This window comes from Ceratotherium simum, chromosome 22, assembly GCF_057802395.1.
Source record: "Ceratotherium simum simum isolate JZ-2026a chromosome 22, ASM5780239v1, whole genome shotgun sequence".
NCBI classification, from domain to species: domain Eukaryota; kingdom Metazoa; phylum Chordata; class Mammalia; order Perissodactyla; family Rhinocerotidae; genus Ceratotherium; species Ceratotherium simum.
In genome coordinates, this window is record NC_141921.1 from 46,675,218 (window position 1) to 46,695,177 (window position 19,960).

General features: G+C 55.0%; 1 protein-coding gene across 8 annotated transcripts in view; it reads right to left on the reverse strand.

Annotated features, from left to right (window-relative positions):
* KCNAB2 (potassium voltage-gated channel subfamily A regulatory beta subunit 2) overlaps positions 1-19,960 on the reverse strand; it is a 92,091-nt gene that overhangs the window by 42,417 nt on the left and 29,714 nt on the right. For 4 of the 8 annotated variants that reach the window (XM_004425521.3, XM_087446913.1, XM_087446912.1 and 1 more), the window contains 2 exons: positions 11,511-11,636; positions 9,983-10,024 (listed from right to left, as the gene is read on the reverse strand). In XM_004425521.3, coding sequence (XP_004425578.1) covers positions 9,983-10,024; positions 11,511-11,587 — 119 coding nt within the window. In that variant the 5' untranslated portion in view covers positions 11,588-11,636. Of the gene's footprint in view, positions 1-1,472; positions 1,709-5,895; positions 6,034-9,982; positions 10,025-11,510; positions 11,637-19,960 lie in introns of those variants that run through there. The other 4 variants (XM_087446914.1, XM_004425522.3, XM_087446915.1 and 1 more) reach the window with 3 other exon arrangements.

Genomic DNA, 19,960 nt, shown 5'->3' on the forward strand with positions numbered 1-19,960 from the left:
TCCACTTGCTTTCTCTCTGCCTCCCCCGTTGAGGAAGCGATATCCAGGATGGGGACGCTGTCTGTCTTGTCCTTGTGGCATCTGGCACACCTGTTCCCTGGAGCCAGGTAGATCCTCAATAAACACTTGCTGAATTAATCAAAAGTATCAATGACTAGCCAAAAAAAGAAAAAATGCAGAGTCTCATCTCCCTTTTGAGAAATTTCCATCAGAATTAGGAGCTCGTTGGGGCCAAACTAGCTGACCCTTTGTCCTTCCCTTACAGCTGGAGTTAGAATACAAAGCCTTAAGGATTCTGCCATCTAATGGACTCACAGCAGAAGTGTTTTGTTGCTTTAAATGACAACCACATGTTCAAACAATCAGCCGAAGGCCCAAACACATTGTCCATAGGAGAAATGTTAAAGCCACAGGCTGGTCTCCACTCTACTCTCCAGAGAACAGCCGATAACCCCAGGGGCCTGTTAGATGGAAGCTAAAGATTTCAAGTCGCCAGATCAAATACAGGACATCCAATTAAATCTGAACTTCAGACAAACAACGAAAAATGTTTTAGTATATGTGGGACATACTTATACTAAAAAAATAAACTCGCTGTTCATTTGAAATTCAGATTTAACTGGGCATCCTGTATTTTATTTGCGGAGAGGGTGTTCTCTGGCCAACTGGCTCTGGCAAGGGCTTGTCCCTGGGAGGCGCAGGAATAAAGCTGCATATATGCAATTTATAAAGGAAAATGCAAGCTCCAGGGCCCTCTGGCTGCTTTCTGAGGCTCCCAGAGGAGAAAGTAGGCAGGCCGGAGTACTGTCCCAGACGTTGATTTCAACAATGAGCAAGCTAAACAGAATGTCCTTCTGAGGTTCCCAGGAAATTAAGCCCCACATGCCTGTCCCCTGGAGAACACAGGGTCATTTAATCCACAGCCTTCACCATCACAGTTACAGGCGGAGCTGCAGCAAGCAATTCAGAGGCCACCTGTTGAAACCACTTCCCACGAGGACAGCTCAATTTAAGGATGGAAAGGAGGGGACCATGTCTTTGCCCCCACAACCCAACCCGGGTTTCTGGCGCCAGGTAGGGTTTGTCATTAGAGATGACGAATTGAGGTATTTTCCCTAATTCATGTTTAGTTAACTCCTAACAATTAATTTGTCTCAGCGACGTTGCAAGAAGACAAATGAAATAGCACGTTTACCCCTGCTGCAAAGTTTTTTCAAGAAACCACATTCTTTTCCCACGGAGAATATACCAAACTTAACGGTGCTTTTCTTTGGAGGATAGGACTTTGCAAACTTTCATTTTCTTCCTTTATACATTTCTATATGCTTGGCATTTTTAAACACAAAATATTGACCCTGACATACAGTAAAGTTGTTTTCATGTTTCCTGGGCTTGTCTCTCTTGCAGCACCTGCCTCGGGCCTCCTGCCACGTCCAGCGTACTTCCCGCCCCAGCCCCAGCCCAGCCCTTACCGGTACTTCATGCCCGTGCGCCGGGCGGTGCAGCCATCCAGGGAGAGGCCGTGCATGCGGAGGAAGCTCTCCATGTTCCTGGCCTGGGCGGCCGCCCGCACCTCCCGCAGCCGCTGCAGCTCTAGTGTGTCGGTCTGGCGGACGGGGTGCAGGGCCCAATCAGAGTGACACCTGCTGCTCACGCTCCTCAGGCTCTCGCTGTACGTCATGGACAACATGGTACCGCCTGGCCTGGGAGCCACCACTGTCCAGACGGGAAACGCCGGGTAGCGACGGGTTAGAGAGCGTGCTGCTGCCCCCAGGGCCCGGGCTGGATGCTGGCCCCAGGGCAGTGGTGGCTGCAGAGACACATCCTCCAACTAGAGCAGCCACCAAGGGGTCTTGATGCCCGGGGACGAGGCCAGGCCCCTGGATGTAAATACTTCTTGGCATGAGATTCTCAGTCCTCAAAGCTGGCCGGGAGCTCTGGCTAAGCCGCCCTCTCCCCCCGACACCCGTGAGTCAAGCACAGGCGAAGCCGCATTCCAGGCGGGAGAGCTCAAAAGTGCTCCAAATGAACACAGGGGCACGGGGAGCATGCAGAGAGCAGAGCCCCCACAGCCGAAGACCCGACATCACGGTGCTCTCTGGAGGCGTTCCCAGAGTAAAACCCGTGAAGGGCTGTCCCCGGGAAGCAGCACACCTGTCACTGAAGCAGACTCCAGTGTGATTAGGCCGGGGGGTGCCTCAGCCCACATGCCAGGGGGGCCCTGCCCCAGGAAGGCCCTGCTCATTTGTTCCAAGCCTTGTAAAGGGAAGTGCTATCCATACACATTCTCTGCTTGTAGAAAGCGCCATTGCACAGCAGAGTTCTCAGGGCGCCACGCTCCGTGATAACTATGTCACAATCCACGAAGTTTTGCAATAGAAACACTGAGCAGGATGCATTTAAGGAGGGGGGTAAAGAAGGGGGAATAGGCTTAGTATGGATGGGGAAATTTCAAAGCTTAAATGTTAAGCACCATTGCTAAATAGTCATCCTAAACAATGTCTGCACGCTCTTGGAAACTAAAGACAACATACATGTCCATTGATGGGGAAACTGGTTACGTAAATGACAGTCCAGCCACATCATGGAAATCTGTGCTGCCATCGAGAGAGGTGTCTCTACACAGACTGATATTCAATGAGTCCTAAAAGACAGTGGGAAAAAGGCCAGGGGAAGAAGTGTGTGCATGGGACGCTACCATTTACCGTGTGTGAATTCGTGTGCATAAATGAGTGCATCAACGAAGGGCGGCATCATGACTGGCATCTACATCCTGCAGCATCTTTGACCGGGCAACAAAGACACGGCCCCAAGGGGCAGAGGTGGCCTACAATCCAGGGACTCCTCCTGCACCTGACCACAGCCCTCCACCCTGGCGCAGCTGCCTGCACGGTAGCCCCAGCATAGTCACTGACGACAGAGGTGAGATGGAGTCACCCTTCCCGCAGGGTCAGCTGCAGAGCGGGGTCCCGGAGCCCAGCCCTGGGAGTTGGAGGAACCAGCACTGTCCTGACCTCTGCTCCGAGGGAGAACAAATTCGATTATCCCTGGGAAGGGCTGGAGGGGCTGTCCCGGGAGCAGAGGCAGCTGCAGAGGCTGCGGCTCGGTCCCTGAGTGTGGAGGTGGTGGAGCCGCCTGGGCTAGCCACACTCCATATCCCCTTTCCCGCTGCGGTTTTTGTCCACGGCACGTGTCATCATCTAACGTGCTGGAGTCTCCTCTAATCATCTTGTTTGTTGCATCTGATCCCCCTGAAGGTCAGGTCCAGGCAGGGGGCACTCTTCTGTCTGCTTTTGTTGCCGCCTGCTCAGTGCCCGCAACACTAACTGGGCATTTCCCTGCCAGTGCCCGGCAGCACCTGGGGGGGCTGGGTTGGCTCCCTGACTCAGGCACAGCTCTCCGCAAGCTGCCTTCTCCTGGGGGGTGGGGGGCCCCTCGGCCAGGACTCGCATTCACTGTGGCTCAGATCCAAGGGAAGGGGCCTGCAGGGCCCAGGACTTCTGGCGTCCCCCAAAGGTTTGGACTAAGGTCTCTGATGGACACTAAAGCAGGCAGGGATGTCCCCGGTGTAAAAATCCCCCCTTTCCAGGAGAACCACTCTGGGGGCAGTAGAGGGGCACGGGGCTCCAGGGTGGGGGTTTGTCTCAGGAAATGGTGCCACGGAAGCCCACAGACAGCAGCTCCCTCCCTCCCACCCCCTCTCCAAGTGCACACAGGGCAGCATCAGGCAGCTGCTTCAGAGGCCGCTGGCCGTGTGGTGGGGTGAAAGACCAATCCTGGCTTCCTGGGGGTCCATGCTCAGAGAGAAGACCAGCTATGCAGCCTGCAGCTGCAGGAGCTCACCCAAAAAGCAGGACCCACCTCAGATGTGCATTCCTAGCCAGGCCCAGCCAGGCCGAGATCAATAACCATTAGCTTTCAAGTCATTACCCACCAAAAGCAACCCTGGTCTGGTCTGGCTCTGGAAATCTAGCCAAGGCCCTGGGGCTGGGATGACAGTGTGGCTAAGCAGCCAGGTTTCGGACAGGGGCACCCACTCAGGGCTACCTAGTCAGACATCTTGACCACTCCAAGCCTCAGTCTCCACGTCTGTGAAGTGGGACAAGCGGAGGCCTATTGCATAGGCTGCCTCGGGCTGCAGAGGACCAGCTGGACACCTGGGCAGGGGATGGTGCTGCAGCGGGAGCTTGCTGCACGCGGAGGCGGCCACCAACAACAAGGCGTGGGATGTGACACCAGTAATGATAGCTGGTGTCGGGACAAAAATACACAAGACAGGGTGGCGGGGGGGATGGGGCCTCTCGAGAGGGTACACATGAGCATGGGCCTGAGTGCTACGAGGAAGCTGTGCGGATACCAAATATCACTAGAAAATGTTGAATAGGATGAAACGTCTCACGGAGAGCACACATTCCTAATGAGACGGGTGCAGGACAGGTGCGGCCAGGATCTGGAGGGCCCCTCTCTGTGGGGCTGGGCCTCCTCTGCTGTGACCCTTCCTCGGGAGGGCCTGCAGGTGGGGCGGGGCCACCTGCAGCATGGAGGGAGCCCAGAGCCTCCTGCTGCGAGGGTCCTGTGGAGCCAGGGCAGGTTCCAGCCAGGAGATCTGTGGGAGAAGTGGGGCGTGGGCAAAGCAAAAGAGGGGCTGGGAGATGTTCCTCCTGCTAAGGTCCTCAAGGGAGGCAAGACCCCCCAGAGCAGGAAGGACACAAGGCACAGTGGGACTTGACGGTCACCAGTGCCACCGGTGGGAGAGGACAGAAGCCAGCTCCCCGGACTTCCTCACACTGGGGCCTATTCCCGCTGCCTCTCAAGGCAACTCGAGCAGGGCTGGGCCCTTGGATGAAGGGTCCCCAGGAGGACACTGCCGGCAGAAGGGAGGGCAAGCCCACGCTTGGGGCTTCTGCCTCGGCCCTCTGGCTTCTCAGAGCTTAAAGCACAGTGACACTGACCTCTCGCTGCTCCTCCTCACCATCCTGCCGCCCATCCCCATCTCAAGGAAAATCAGCCCCCTCCTCAATAGCCATTGCTAATTACGCGGCGCCTACTGCTTCCGTAGCCTGCCTTTTGCAAATCTATTCTTGCGGACTGGTGGGCTCGGGGGAATTCACGTGAATGAACACCATGACATGGAAACACGAAACAAAGACATTAACCTCATTAAGTCAGTGGAAATCACGACCTCTCTGAAGAGCCTTCCACCTGGCGCTGCTGAACTGTGGTCTGTTTACTGACAGCCACCAAAGCATGAGACGCGAGGTGTGGAAGGAATCCTGAACATCTCTTTTAAACGGCGACATCTGCCCCAATGTCAGAGAAACCAGCCAGAGTTCCTGCAAGCGGGAATGCGAGGGGAAGCGGCATCATTCCAAGCGAGGCTCTACAATGCACGGCATCGCGTCAGGGCAGAAACGAAACGATTTTTGCTGGAGAGCAATCAGCAAACCAAGGCCCGAACAAGCAGCCCCGCTCTCCCAGGCCGTGTTTCCAGACAGACCTTTCAGACAGCCACAAACCTCCCTGCTGTCACTCCCGGGAAACTCGAAAATGCTGAATCCTAACGGTGAGCCCAACAAGGTAGGAGCGGTTTGCCCAGGTCTCCCCCAGACGGGGACAGCCAGTCGGTGCTCGCTCGGTGGGGCTGGGGGGCAAGCATGCTCAAGCGGCAGACACCCACCCTCCTGCCTCCAGCGGTCATCTCACGGGGACCTGGGGCTGGCTTTGTTTGAGGTTTTCCGCTTTGAAAAAATAGAGGGGGTCTAATTTCAGATCAGCCTAACGCATCCCCAAATACCGGCCCTCTGTTATTCCATTCCTAGGACACTTGTCCCCAAGCAGCATCCCCTGAAGAAGGTGGCTGCCACTTGCACTCCTGGAGCTGACGGGGCCACTCACCTGCCTTCTGGGCGTCTGCTCATTAAAAAGGACACCGTCTGGTTTATTAGGGTCCACCACACGCTCTGAGAACCCGGCGCAGCAGCTGTTTCATTAGGGAGTGTCACTGCAGAACGTCAGAGGCAATTGGTGAGTGAGGAGAGTCCCACAAGGGTCGAGTTTGGAGGCAGCGAGTCCATTAGTCCTATTAGGGTGTTTTCATCTCAGTGCAAGAGGCTGAATTATTCACGAGTGTCTCTTCCCCTAAAAGCCCGGGAACTGCAGTACCGCGGTGCAGCCTGGCAAGGCCACTCCCGGCATGTGGGGCTGGGAGGGGGCCACTGGCTGGGGTCCTGCGATTCCCCCGGGCACACCCGCCCTGCTTCCACTGCTCTGAGTGCCGGAGACATGGACCCCAGGTGGAGAGAGGCAGGCTACGCTTTTCGTTGCTTGAGGACGGGACCTGGCTTGCAGCTTCCGCCGCACCACGTTCCTAACTGTGTCTGCAGGGGGGAGCCGGGTCCCCATGGCATGTGACCACCACCCACAGTGAAGGGGCTGGGGTCTGGCGAGACCTCCCCTTAGCACACGTGGATGGACACCCTCCCTCCCTTCCACCAGGACGTGCCCTAGATCGGTATACCCTATACTGCCAGTACCATAAATGGCTGGAAGTTTCTAGAAGTCTGCTATTTGGACCCTAGGCTGCCACTTCCTCCAGGCAGGGGCACAGGGACCTTCCTTCACAGCACACGTCCTGACTTGGGGTTTGGGAAATGCTTTGAGGCTGCGCTCTAGGGTGAGGCTATGCTGAGCCCCTGTTCCAGGGTCACGACCCTGGTGGCACTTTGGGTCACCCCAGGATGCCAAACAAGTCTCACCCTGACATTATCTTCTGGCTAAAAGAGAGCGCCAGTGCATGTGGGATTCTGGAAGGAGGCTGAGCTGTTTACCCCATGATAAACCTGCAAACAGGGTGGCTGCCACCCTGGGGGGAATCACTGCCTCAGACCCGCAGCAGAAGGTCAATGAACTGGGAGGGCAGGAGGGGACACAGAATTGGAGGCAGCGGCAGTGGGTGATTATCCCGTCGCTCCCCTCTGTCAAAGCAACGTCCCTCTCAGTGCCTGCCCGTCAGTCACCAAGCCCCGTGGATGTGGCCTCGGACACCCTGACTCTCCTTCACTCTCTTCCTGTGGTTCCGCCCCTCTCCATCTTTCCTGGTCTCCCACATCCAGCCTCTCCACCCTGCATCTTACTCCCTGCTACCCAGCTTCCTTCCTACAGCAGAGCTCTGATCCCTGCCCTGCTCAAACACCATCGATGGCTCCCCAGTGCCCATGAATGCAGTCCAAGCTCTTCTGCTTGACATTCAAAGCCTTTCCCCATCACACCCCCCTCTTCCTCTACAGTCTGACCTCTCGTCACATTCCATCCCATCCGTGACGGCCCAGTCGGAACTGCCAATTCCTGTTCTCTGTGCACCCCCCCAAGGTGTGGCTCAGGCTGTTGCATCTACTGGAGTGTTCTTCCCGGTCTCTGTGCTGAATCCTGCTGAGCTTTCAAGGTCTGGCTCAAAGCCCCATGCTGGCTTCTCCACAAAGCCTTCCCCGACTCCCAGCTGGCTGTGACCACTCCCTCCTCCAAACCCCAACAGCTCGATGGATTCCTCCCACAACAGGTTTTGCCTTCTAGATTTTATCAGAGTTATTCAGGTTCTGGGGTAGATTGCATCACTGTTGCTGATCCTTTATCCCGCTCTGTATCACATGACTGTGGTTCCCCTCACGGTGGGAGGAGGATATGTTCCTGCCCTTGACACTGCGCTCGGTCACGAGAATTGCTTAGGCCTGAAGAATAAGCAGAAGTGACAGTGTGCTGGTTCACCACTGTGGGTGGTGCCTTCAGAGACATTACGTGTTTTTGCTTTTCCTCTGGCACTTCTGCCTTGAAAAGAATGTGTCTGGGATGGCCCCGGGGTAAGAAGGACAGGGAGACGGTCAACACCTGGACCCAACCTGCAGCTCAGAGACAAACTCAGCTGAGCCCAGCCTAGATGAACTCACTCTAGTCAACCCACAGACATAGAAGAAATGAATGCTCATTGTTGTATGCCACTGTGTTTTGGGGTTGTTTGTTATGCAGCATTCTGTGTGAGAGCTGACAGATACAGGGTCTTACCTCCCTTCCCAGTCTGTGAGCTGCTTGAGGGCAGGGTGCATGCCGTGAACATTTACCGTGTTAGAGGAGGGGGTGCCACACTGTTGACTGACTTAAACAACCATCCAATAGCCATGTCAGTGCCTGGGTGATGAGGCTGCCCCATGCACAGTGGCACCGAGTTCGCTGAACAAAGATCCCACCCCCTTAGAGGTGATCACCACAGGCCTCACAAGAGACACTCAAGTGTCTGTGTGAAGAAGCCACACTAGAGATGCAAAGGGCAGGATGGCCAGAGCTGGTGGCATCAAACGTGGAGCTGAGAGGCTGAGAGGGAAGTCTGCAGATCTGGGATTCAGTTCTCCAACAGAGCGCGCCCTGGGGCAAGCAGGCCTCATGCAAGAAGACGCTCATCTAGAGGGTGCCCAGAGGGGCGGATACCAGGTTGGATCCATGGGTTCCAACGGCCAGCGAGGGGTGCGGAACACTGTTTCATTTCAACTTGGCCATATCCAACAAATTCCTTGGCACCTTCTGCGGGCGAGGCCCTTTCCACCGGCCTGTCAGTGCCTGGGATTTTCCCTCCTGCTTGTCTCCACTCACTCCTTTCCTTCCGGAAGTGAGGCAGGCCCGGGATCTCTGAGGACACAGGTCAAGTGCACGTGTGGTCAAATCCTTCTGGGACGAATGTCACACATTCATTCTGACATATTAGGCCATACACCCATACATGATGATAAACATTTCATCCAATAACAGCACTTGCAAGCCTAGGTTCAGACCTAACTATTTCAGGCAAAATCTTTTCTAGCAAAAATTTCAGTAGAATCAAAGATTTGGGTATCTCTTTAGAGCTCACTAGAAGGAGCGAGACCTCACGGGAGGCACTGAAGCAGTGACAAAATTAGCCTGAGGACCCAGGCCCACAGTCACATTCAGAGATGCCGAGGAAGGAAATACCGGATGGAAACTGAGTGCCCCCCCAACCCCCACTGCCCGAGATTCCCAGTGCATCGGCAATTACTGCCCACGGCTGTCACCAGTGGGTGTGCATGACCCTGGGGAGCAGGTTCTGGACAGAGACCTCCCAGGCCTGAACACCAAGACACACAAGACACACCAGGGCCCTGCCCCCCAGAGCCACACTGAGTCCCCCACACAGTCCTGAGGCTGGCAGAGCTGGCCCACGGGTTCTAGAACCCTGACATTTTCCCGACAGGAGGAAAATGTCAATTAAAGTAAATTCCTAGAGTTAGAGACTTTCCAAGAAGCATGTGTCTTTGTGGTACATCCCCAACCTTACAGGTCAGGAAGCGGTCGCTCAGACGGAGGAATGGACTGGCCCAGAGGATTTTGCCGCAAGCCCGGGTCTCTTGATGCCACGTCGCTCTGGGGCACAGCCTCCTGCCTGTGAACACTGGTGTGCCGATTTGGCCAACAGGGAAACGCATCAGAAAGATGTCAGCGAGTCTGCCCTGATCCAGGTCACATTGCAGCTGCGCACCCCCGCAAAGGCGCTGGCCTCTGATTACTCCGAGAGCTCTGCAGGCTACAAATCAGCCCAAATCCAAGGAAAGGAGGAGAAGGGTTAGGCTCATCACACCGACTTTTACACTGATAACCTAAGAAGCACAAACCGGCAACAACAGGCAAGCACCTCGTCGCTGCCTGAGAGTGAGGTTTTAAGGCAGATCTGGTGAGAGCTAAGCAGGTATAAGAAGTCCATTTCTCAAAGGAAAGCAAATTCTCGAAGATTAGCACACACACTGAACCGACTTCACATCTTCATCGGGACAGTATGGAATGCCGTGTGGGTGGGCACCAATCTTACTGGGGGATTTTTACATCCGAGAAGTCACCAGCACACCCAACCTGGATGGGCATGGCCCTCCCACCCACTCCCCTGCCTTCAGCTTGCGGGTTTTAGGGAAAACAGAGGGCTTGTTACCTGTAAAACTGCAGCTGTCTTTTGGGACTCCCGTACCGAGTACTGCGGACAGCAGTGGAGGAGAGAGAAACAGGAGAGGGAGAGAAGAGAGAGAGGCCACAACTGACATTAACCACAGGCAGGTGCCAGCCCGGGAAGCATCAGCAACACCTGCAGCCCCGGCCCCACCCCTCTGTTCCGTGCTGTTGGCAGGATGCGTGTTGGGTACCAAGCGCTCGGCGGCAGCGCCACCCAGTGGCACTCGGAGGCAGAGGCCCGCTGTATTCAGACACTTGGGGTTCCTTCTGTGCCTGGCCTCATTCCCTCACGGAGCCGGGATATGAAGACAAGAGGTAATGGGGTGGGGTGGTGGGGTGGGATGGACAGTCTGTTTGGGTTTTAATGAAATACGCTTTAGAACAACAGTTGAAAACCCTCAAACCTTCTTGGTGCCCGTCATCCCACATGCTGGCAACTCTGCATGTGACCATGGGGTTCTTTTTAGGACTTTGGTGAAGGAGGGACACCCCATTGCCCTGTGGGTTCCATGGACAGTCGCTCTGACTCAGGCGCTAACAATTATCTAGGAAGGTCCAATTAATCACGGACTGACGGGCCCTGGGGTTCTGCCTGGGCCCTCATCTTTCGTGACAGTGACTGCCATCTGGGTTCTATGCTCTGTCCATGGAGCCAGCAGCTCACACCCAGCGCCTTTCCGCCTGCCCTCCCTGTGGTTCAACCTGTACTATTTTCCAAACAGGAAGATCCAGAGCTGGATTTGGAAGTGGCTGTCAGAAGTAGGAGGTCAGGGCCGGCCCCGTGGCTTAGCAGTTAAGTGGGCGCGCTTCGCTACTGGCAGCCCTGGTTCGGATCCCGGGCACACACCGATGCACTGCTTCTCCGGCCGTACTGAGGCCATGTCCCACATACAGCAACTAGAAGGACGTGCAACTATGACATACAGCTATCTACTGGGGCTTTGGGGAAAAAAGGAAAAAGGAGGAGGATTGGCAATAGATGTGAGCTCAGGGCTGACGTTCCTCACAAAAAAATAAATAAATAAATAAAAAAAGAAGTAGGAGGTCAAGGGTGCCCCTGAGCACCTGGCCGCCCCCACCCTCCCTGGGCATTTGAAAATGGGCAGACATGGTTCCCACAGGCTTGCAAGGCTTTGAGACTCACTCAGGGCGTTGGGGGAGCTGGTGAGACACAGGGGGCCACACGAGCCTTGATGTGTAAGACCAGAGAAAGGGAAGCCGGGAAGGGCCCCCAGCTCACTCTCGGGCCTCTGTCACCTCCAGTGGAATATTTCAGAGGAGTCAGGAACAAGGCGGAGTCTTGTCCTGGCTCCATCCCACCCGGAAAATCTTGGGCTTTTCTTTCCCACTTTGGTTTTGAAAGCTTCGGTTCCTTTCCTTAGAGAAAACGCTCGCCCATGTGCACCTCAGAGCCCTGTGGGCCTCGCTCGGTCCTTCCCTCTGGGTCAAGGGGAGGAGACTGACCTGGGCTGACCCTGGGAGGGGCCTGGGGGGTGGGGCGGGGGGGTCACCTGTAGATCATGCCGGGGGAGCCGGTCTGCCGCAGGGAGAGCCGAGCTGGGGAGCCCGTAGTCGATTCCGGATACATGGAGCCGGCCTCACTGGTCCCGACCTGTTCTCCTCACGGAGGGAAGATTCTGGAGGAAAAGCCAAGTGGGAGGGGAGGTGGTTAAAAAAGACCAACCGGGTCTCGATCATGAAGGCCCAGTTCATCGGGCATCTGTATGTCCCCCATCAGACAGACAGACCCCGGAGGCTCAGATGAGGCCGACGATCGGGTCCAATGACTCTGCGAAGGATTTCCACTGCATCTCTCCACTTCCCACCCCAAGGCTTTGTGGGGGTCCTTCCGCCCCGTGACTGCTTTTCTGAGGCTCTGGGAGCACTTTCCTATTGCCCAAACTATGTATAAACAGTGGTCCCAGAGGGAATCTGTGGACTTGGAACTCTGGACTGTCTTCCCCACCCCAGGAAGTGGCACCACTGCCACCCAGGGTCACCCTCGATGCCTCACCTTCCCTGACCCCTGACTCCAGCCCACTGCAGCTTGCTAGTACCACTGCTCAGCTTTAAGGAAGGCAGCTTGTCAGATGCCTCAATGAGCCCCAGCACCTGGGACTCATGCCCTTGTGTACCCCCTCCCCTTGAGTGTGCGCTGGACCTAGGGACTTGCTCCTAAGCAACAGAACATGGCACAAGTGACACAACGTCACTTCCGTGATTAGGCAACACAAATCACGCCTTCAGTCTTGCTAGCAGGCTCTCTCCCTCGCTGGCTCTGATGAAGCAAGCTACCATGCTGGAGAGGCCCATGTGGCAAGGAACTGAGGCCCTCAGTCCAACAGCTCACAAAGAATGAATCCTTCAAATCATGGGAGCTTAGAAGAGGATCCTTCCCCAGTCAAGCCTTCAAATGAGACCCCAGCCCTGGCCAAGACCTTGACTGCAGGCTTGTGAGGCTCTGAAGCAGAGGACCCAGGTAAGCCGTGCCTGCACTCCTGACCCACAGAAACTGAGATAAGAGAAGTTGTTTTAAGCCTCTTAGTTTGTGGTAATATTTTATGCAGCAACAGATAATGACTGCGATAGCCAACATCCCTCCATTCACTTCTCCCGCTGCTACCCGTGGGCTGAGCTGCTGTCACCTTTCACCTGAACCACGGGATCAGCCTCCTAACTGCTCCCCCCGCTTCCACCCTCAGGCCTGCACTCCTTGCTCCACCAGCAGCCAGAGGCATCTATGTCGAAAGCAAATTAGGTCGTCACCCCTCTCTTCCCCTTCCCCAGCCATGGCTCCCAGGCCCTGGTGCTCTGCCTCCTGACTCTCTCTCCACCTGCAGCCTCTCACCCTCCCCCCTTTACTCACGGACCCCAGCCACCTAGGCCTTCTCAACAGGCCAAGTGCATGCCCTCTGCAGGGCCTTTGCACTGACCATTCCTTCTGCCTGGAACGCCCTTACCACAGGCCTTCTCATTGTTGGGCCTCTCCATCAAGCCTGTCCCTGACCCTCATGCTCAGGGCTTCCCTCCCAGCTCCCAGCCTGCTGTCCTGTGTAGGGAGGCTGTGTAGGCGACACTAGCCGACCTTCCTGCCGTCTGTCCCTGGGTTCTGCTCCCTCTCTAGAGTACCAGCTCCCCCAGGGCAGGGATTTTGTCGATCTCACTCACTGCTACATCCTCTGTGCCTAGAGCAGGACCTGGCACTTGGCAAGGGTTAACACACGGCTTCTGAAAGAGTGACGGTCCCCTGATCCAAAATCATGTGGTCCTGCACCGACGGGCAAAGGGAGGGTCTGGGCTCAAAATACAGCCCTACCTGAGACGGGGCCCTGAAACTGGAGGGTAAGCATGCTCCTCAGCCGAGTGCCCACCTGGAGGGCTTGGTTCATGTGACTTGCAGTGACCTCCCGTCACCGTCACTGGGACGTGGGCTTCCTCTGGACATTCCCCACCCCCTGGCACTGGCACCTTCGTGGTGCAGGATTAGGTGCCGCTCATAACTGAGGTCTCTGAGCGAGCAGTGTGAGCATGTGTGTGTGAACACACTGGAAGAATGGGGAGAGAAAACACAGGTCAGAGTCACCACCGTGACAACCTCAGAGATGATGGAGACGGTGGGGTCAGTGATGGTCCCCAGAGTTCTATCCTAAAAGAACCTCATTCAGAGTGGAATGACGAAAAAAATAAAGATGCACTTAAATCCTTAAAAGAAACACAGCGGATGCTGAATCCATGTCTTTTGGCCCATAGGTGACTCCTCGTGAGCTGTGAAGACGTAATCTGGGCAAACCTCTCCAGGGGCCCCTCTGTGCTCCTTTCACCCCAGACCTTGGCCACCCGGCCTTGTCCACCCACGGCCCGGCAGGCCAGCTCTGAGCGGACACTGAAGGCCTCTGGATCACCTTTTCCTTTACTCTGGGTTCCATCAGTGTCCCTGTCACCAGACGTACCAGCCTGATTCCCACCTGCCCAGATCTACACAATAACTTCTTAGAGCCCCGAGCCGCTGAGGGACGCTGCACTTTTGGGCCACCACACGCCCAGATCTAACCTGTCGGGAAAGCAGTTGGTTATGCGGCTCTGGGGGAATCGAGTCCCTGCAGCTTTGGGGCTGAGGGAGCCTCAACGGTGGCCTCTCCTTTCAGCCCATTAGCTGCTCTTGGCGTTTGCCTCAGGGCATGAAATCCAATTGGCTCACTAAGTTGTTAACCTTCAGTAAGAGGGTAGTAGATTCACCAGCCCATGGAACGTTTGACGAGGCCCTACTGTGCGCAGGTGCTGGAGGCCACCTGTAAGACACCAGAGAGCCCCTGCCTTGAGGCACGCTGGGGTGAGTGAGGGACACGAACAAGAAACCACAGCCACAGAGCTGAGGGTGCACCGAGCGCCAGGCACTGCGTGCTGGGAGCAGAGCTGTCCCCAGGGCCTGTCTAAATGGTCCAGCGGCCTTGGGGGAGGCGGGGTGCAGGATGTCCTCACACAGGTTAAGGGGATGGGGGCCAGGCAGCCAAGAGCAGGCTGGGATGCCCATGCCCTTCCCTGGAAGGTGTGGCCCACCCGACACCTTGCCATCTCCTCTCTGGCTCTCCCTGGATCCAGCTGCCTAGAGGTGGTGCCTAGCCCCCAGCTCAGGCACTGCGGGTGTTTCACTTCCAGAATTCCAGAATCACAGACTCAATCTGCATTTGAAATGGTGTGGGGACCAAGAGTCTCTGATTCCATAGATGTGGGGTGGGCACAAGAATCTGCATTTCTTACTAGTCCCCAGGTGACCCCATGTTGCTAGTCCAGGGACCACACTTTGAGGGCCGCTGGCCTAGGGCATAGGGCCTGGACTAGGAGTTGGCAAACTGTGGCCAGCGGGCCGAATCTGGCCTGCCATCTATTTTTGTAAGCAAGGCTTTATTGAAACACCTCCACACGTTTGTGCTACAAGGGCAGGGTGAGCAGTTGCAATAGAGACCTCCTGGCCTGAGAGGCCTAAAATATTTACCACCTGGCCCTTTACAGAAGAAGTCTGCTGACCCTGTTCTGGGCCATTCTTTCCCTTCCTCTCCAAGATGACAAATTCCTGCCCCTTTCTCCTGAAGTCCCCACACCTCCTCTCCCATGTCTCGCTCAGCTCTTGATTTCGCTGCTTCCTGTTTCAGGCTGCTCCTTCTCAGTCTCCTCGGCCGTGTCCTGCTCATCTCTGATCTCTCACTTCCGTAGCTGCTCACACTCGGGCCTTGAATCTCCTTTCTTTTCCATCCACACAAAGTTTCTCAGATTTCTGCCAGTCTTCCAGCTCTGAACTCTGTCACTACACTGCAGACCCCCACAATTATATCTCCAGCCCCCATCCTTCCCCCGAACCCCAGACTCCTTTCTTCAACTGCCCATTCGGCATCTCTGAGGATGTGGAACAAGCATCTTGGATTCACTGATCCTCCCACTCCCCCAGCCTTGTTCTTCCCACAGCCGTTCCCATCACTGGACCATCTTCAGAAACATCCAGAATCCCAAATTTCTCACAGTGATCTCCACCACCTCCTCCCTGGTCTGGGCCACCACCTTCTCTCTTGTAGGTCACCACAACAGCTTTCTGACAGGTCTCCCGGCTTCCACCTTTACCCCTTATGGTCTACTTTACAGGGGCCAGAGTGAACCTTCTAGAACATAGATCATGTCGTTACTTTACTGGAACCTCCCAATTTTCCCATTCAATCCAGAGCAAAAGCCTGAATCTCAGCAACAACCTCGGGGCCCCGCCTTGCCTGCCCCATGATCTCTCTGACCACATCTCCTGCCATCCCCCTCGCTCACTCCGCCCCAGCCGCACTGGCTCCTTGGGATCCCATGACCCCAGCAGACACTCAACCTCAGGGCTTTGGTCCCTGCCCTTCCTTCCACCTGAAGCTCTCTGAATCCAGAGATCCATCTGAGAGCCCCCTCTCCGACCTTTGCCTCTTTATACAAAGGTCACCGTCTCTCTGAGCCTTCTCTGGACACTTTATCTTAAATTGCAACCCTGTCTCCTCCACACTCCCCTAGTCCCTTCCACGCATCATTTTTCTCCCTGGCACTTGTCACCTCTAACATACCTCCTGCTTCACCCACTGCCCCATTTAGGATCCATGTCTCCCTCCCCACCCAAGACACCAGCTCCATGAATGCAGGAAGTTTTGTCTGTTGTGTTCACAGCTGTGCCTGACACACAGCAGGCACTCAAATATTTGTTGAATGAATGAATGAATGAATGAATGACTTTGTGACTCAGCCTGCTGGAGGCCCACCGAGAGAAAGCACAAAGGGAGCGGCTGGGTGGTCTGCGTTAACTGCAAGTAGAATACCCGCGGTGACGGGAGGGCCTGGGGATGCTGCCTGCAGGTGGGACAAGGGCAGTCTACTCTGGAGGGTGCAGTGCCTGCTCTGTCCAGCGGGGGCGCTCAGGGCAGCTACAGGTGCAGGGACAACCAGTGCCACTGGCTACACTTCCGGAGGTGTCCCTGGGGAGGCTACCTGTCCCACTCTGCACCCCTACCTAGCCTGGACTCCGGAAGGTCAGGTTCCCTCTGAGCCAGCGGCCAGCTCTCCAGCCCACAGCCACAGCAGGGCACTGGTTACACTCTGATGCCCACTTCACAAGGAATCGTAGGCCTCACTCCTCCTGAGGGGGCCGGCACCTTTGCTACCCCACAGGGGAGGGAGGGGATCTGTAAGGTTTCCCCACGATCCCTGCTTTGCATTCAGGACACAGTCACAGGGGCAGAGCTGACCTGCCCAGAGCCCACCTCCTCACTCTGCAGCTGCCACCGTCCAATCAGGAGCCACTGCATCCACCCAGCGGCCAATCCCTGAGGAGCCGACATCCTAGTGAAGATGCTGTGAATCCCAGGCCTTGCTGGGCTCTGCATCAGGGAGGGAGGCAGGCAGAGCTCGGGAGAAAGGCTTCAGAAACCATCTGGCAACACACCAGGCTCAGGAGGGGAGGGGGCGCCTGGCAGCTGAGAGGGCGCTGGCTTGGGATGCAGGCTGAGAATCCGCAGTCTGGATGCCTCCATCTCCCGCATGTCCACCTGGTCTGTGTGTGACCTTGAGCAAACCACCCCAATTTATACTTGGAGAAACTGAAGCATGAAGCCCTCACAGAGGTCTGACCACACTTTCTCACAGGAGCAAAGAGAAGTAAGACATGAAAATGCTTTGAGCCCAGGAGGAAAGATACTGAGCAAATCCTAGCTGTCACCCTTCACAGGTGTGCTGACAGCGACGACAGGGGGCCTAAAAGGTCAGGAGGCTCCACGTATGGGCGCTTTCTTCTCCCCAACTTATTTGGAAAACTTTCACACATCAGAAAAGTTGTAAAAAATCAGAATAGCAACAAACTCCTATATACCCTTCATCCTCTTCACCAACTGTCTGCATTTTACCTCATTTGCCCGCATTCCCTTTCCTCTCTCTCCTTCTCCTCTCCCCCACTACATACAGACACAGACATTTTTCTGAACCATTTGGTAGTTGTGATCTCGTGTGCTTCACTCCTGAAGACGGCAGCAAACATCCTCTGAGAATAAGAACTTTGTCTTACGTGACCACAATACCTGATCATACCTAAGGTCATCAGTTCAATACCACCTGACACAGAGCCCATATTAAAATGTTCCCAATTATTCCAAAAATATCTTACAGCTTTTTAAAAGACCCAGGATCCACTCAACGTCCACAAATGGCCTTGGGTATTTCCCTCTGTCTCTCCTAATCTAGCACCCACAAGACCTCCCCATTTTTTCATGTTTGTCTTTCATGACACTGATTCTTTTCTTAAAAGCTCAGGCCATTTGTCTTGCAGACCGTCCCACATTTTGGATTTGTCTGATTGCTGCCTCACCGTTAGACTGGACTAAACCTTTTTAAGAGGTGGGTCTTTCTCGCGCATCCAACCAGGGGGCACATGCGTTTGCCCAGTGTAGCGGGGTTTGGTCACTTGGCTAAGGCGGCTTCCTCCTGGCCCGGTGCATTCTCTCCTTCCTAATTAACCAGTAATCGCGGGGTGGGTTCTTTGAGGCTGTGCGAGTATCCAGTTCCCCCGCGACACCTCACCGTGAATATTTTCTCAACTTCAGTTTTTCCAGAAGGGTCCATGTGCTGCCAGTCAGGGCTCTGAGTGCAGAGGAGGTGAGAGGGCAGGAAGCCGAATTTAACCAGGAAGAAAACAGAAAAACGGATTCCTGGAGGTCCTAAGCTGTCCTCAAAGCCGCAGCCCCAGCGAGGCCTCGCTGTGTAGACTCTCTCAGGGATTGACTGAAGGCCCCGTGGGCCCCTCCAGGTAACCCTGGGGCCTGGGATTGGCCGTGAGACTCTGAGTTGGCAGTCTTCTGGAAAAGTGGACCCATGACATGATTTTAAACACGGACAAGTATGTTTATACACACAGAGGGAAAGCACCAAAATAAACCAGATATACTGCAAAAAGTCCTGGGTCACAGTGGACCAAGGTAAGGCGCCCGTGACCAGACACATGAGCACTCTCTCTCTTTGAGCTTGTTTCCTCATCTGCAAAATGGGGGCCTGGACTACATGACCCTCAAGTTCTCTGTTGGAGCTAAGGATAAATGACTGTACTATGCCGGGGGCAAATGTGTCCGGGGTGTGCGAGTTGGAGCTGCGAGGGGCTCTCCCTCTCTCACCCTCTCTTCCTCCCTCCTTCTCTTTCTGATCCCTTCAGATTCAGCATTCAAGACGGAATCCATAGCCTCTCAGAGTTGACCAGAGCTCCTTGCATGAGATGGGAAGAATTCAGTGCACCCAGGAGAGAGAAGAAAATGAACATGCAGCTTAAACTGAGAAACTACAAAGAAAGGTCAGACTCAAGCCCATGAGTGCAGGACAGGGACACAAAATAATAGAAGACACTTTCTGATTGGGCCTGGTTGGGAACCACCTGTGCTGGTTACCCAGATGTTCTGGTTGACTGAGCTGGCATCTGATTTGCATAGAGGAAGGGTAAGAGGGTACAGGAGATCGAACCATCAGGCCCCATTCCTCACTTCTCCCAGTATACATGTCCTCTGCTGGGTGACTTTGCCACCTCCCACCAACACACACACATATGCACACACATACACACATGCACATGCACAGACACTTTGGCCAACGGAGAGTGAGCAGGATGGTGATGCACCAGCTCCAGCCTTGGCCATAGAAGACCTTCCCTGGAGCCTCTGCCATTGTCATGGACGAACCTGCCCCAGACCACCCCTCTGGTCTAAAGAGGCTGGGCTGCACATGCCAGAGCCACCAGGTCTAGACCAGGCATTGCCAGTGCCCTGCAGCGTGGAGCCAGCCGACCATGAATGTGTCATAAATGGCCTGCCACTGGGACTGTTTTACAGAAGATGGGTGGAGTTTTAACTTTAGCAGTCCTGGGAGAACATTCTGCTGTGCTTCCATCGTCAGGGCCATCCTAATTAAATTCTAACTCTGGTGGGTGGCCGGGAGCTACCTCCAGCTACTGGAAAGAAGGCCATGTTTGTCTCCCCACTGTAGATTCTGGAGCACAAGAAAACCTGGGCAGTGGAAACCTTTATTCAGTGAGATTTCTTCATCTGAACTTAGTATTTTTTTTTTTGTGAGGAGGACTAGCCCTGAGCTAACATCTGATGCCAATCCTCCCCTTTTTTCTTGAGGAAGACTAGCCTTGGGCTAACATCCGTGCCCATCTTCCTCTACTTTATATGGGACGCCGCCACAGCATGGCTTGACAAGCGGTGCGTTGGTACGCGCTCGGGATCCGAACCTGTGAACCCCGGGCCGCAGCAGTGGAGCGCGCGCACTTAACCGCTGCGCCACTGGGCGGCCCCTGAAGTTAGTATTTTGAGCACTGAAGAGGGTAACTGTTTCTAAATTGAAATCTTGCCAGAGCCTATCGCACATTTCTATCTTCTTCTAGGGCTGGGTTGATGACATAACTCCACCCTCC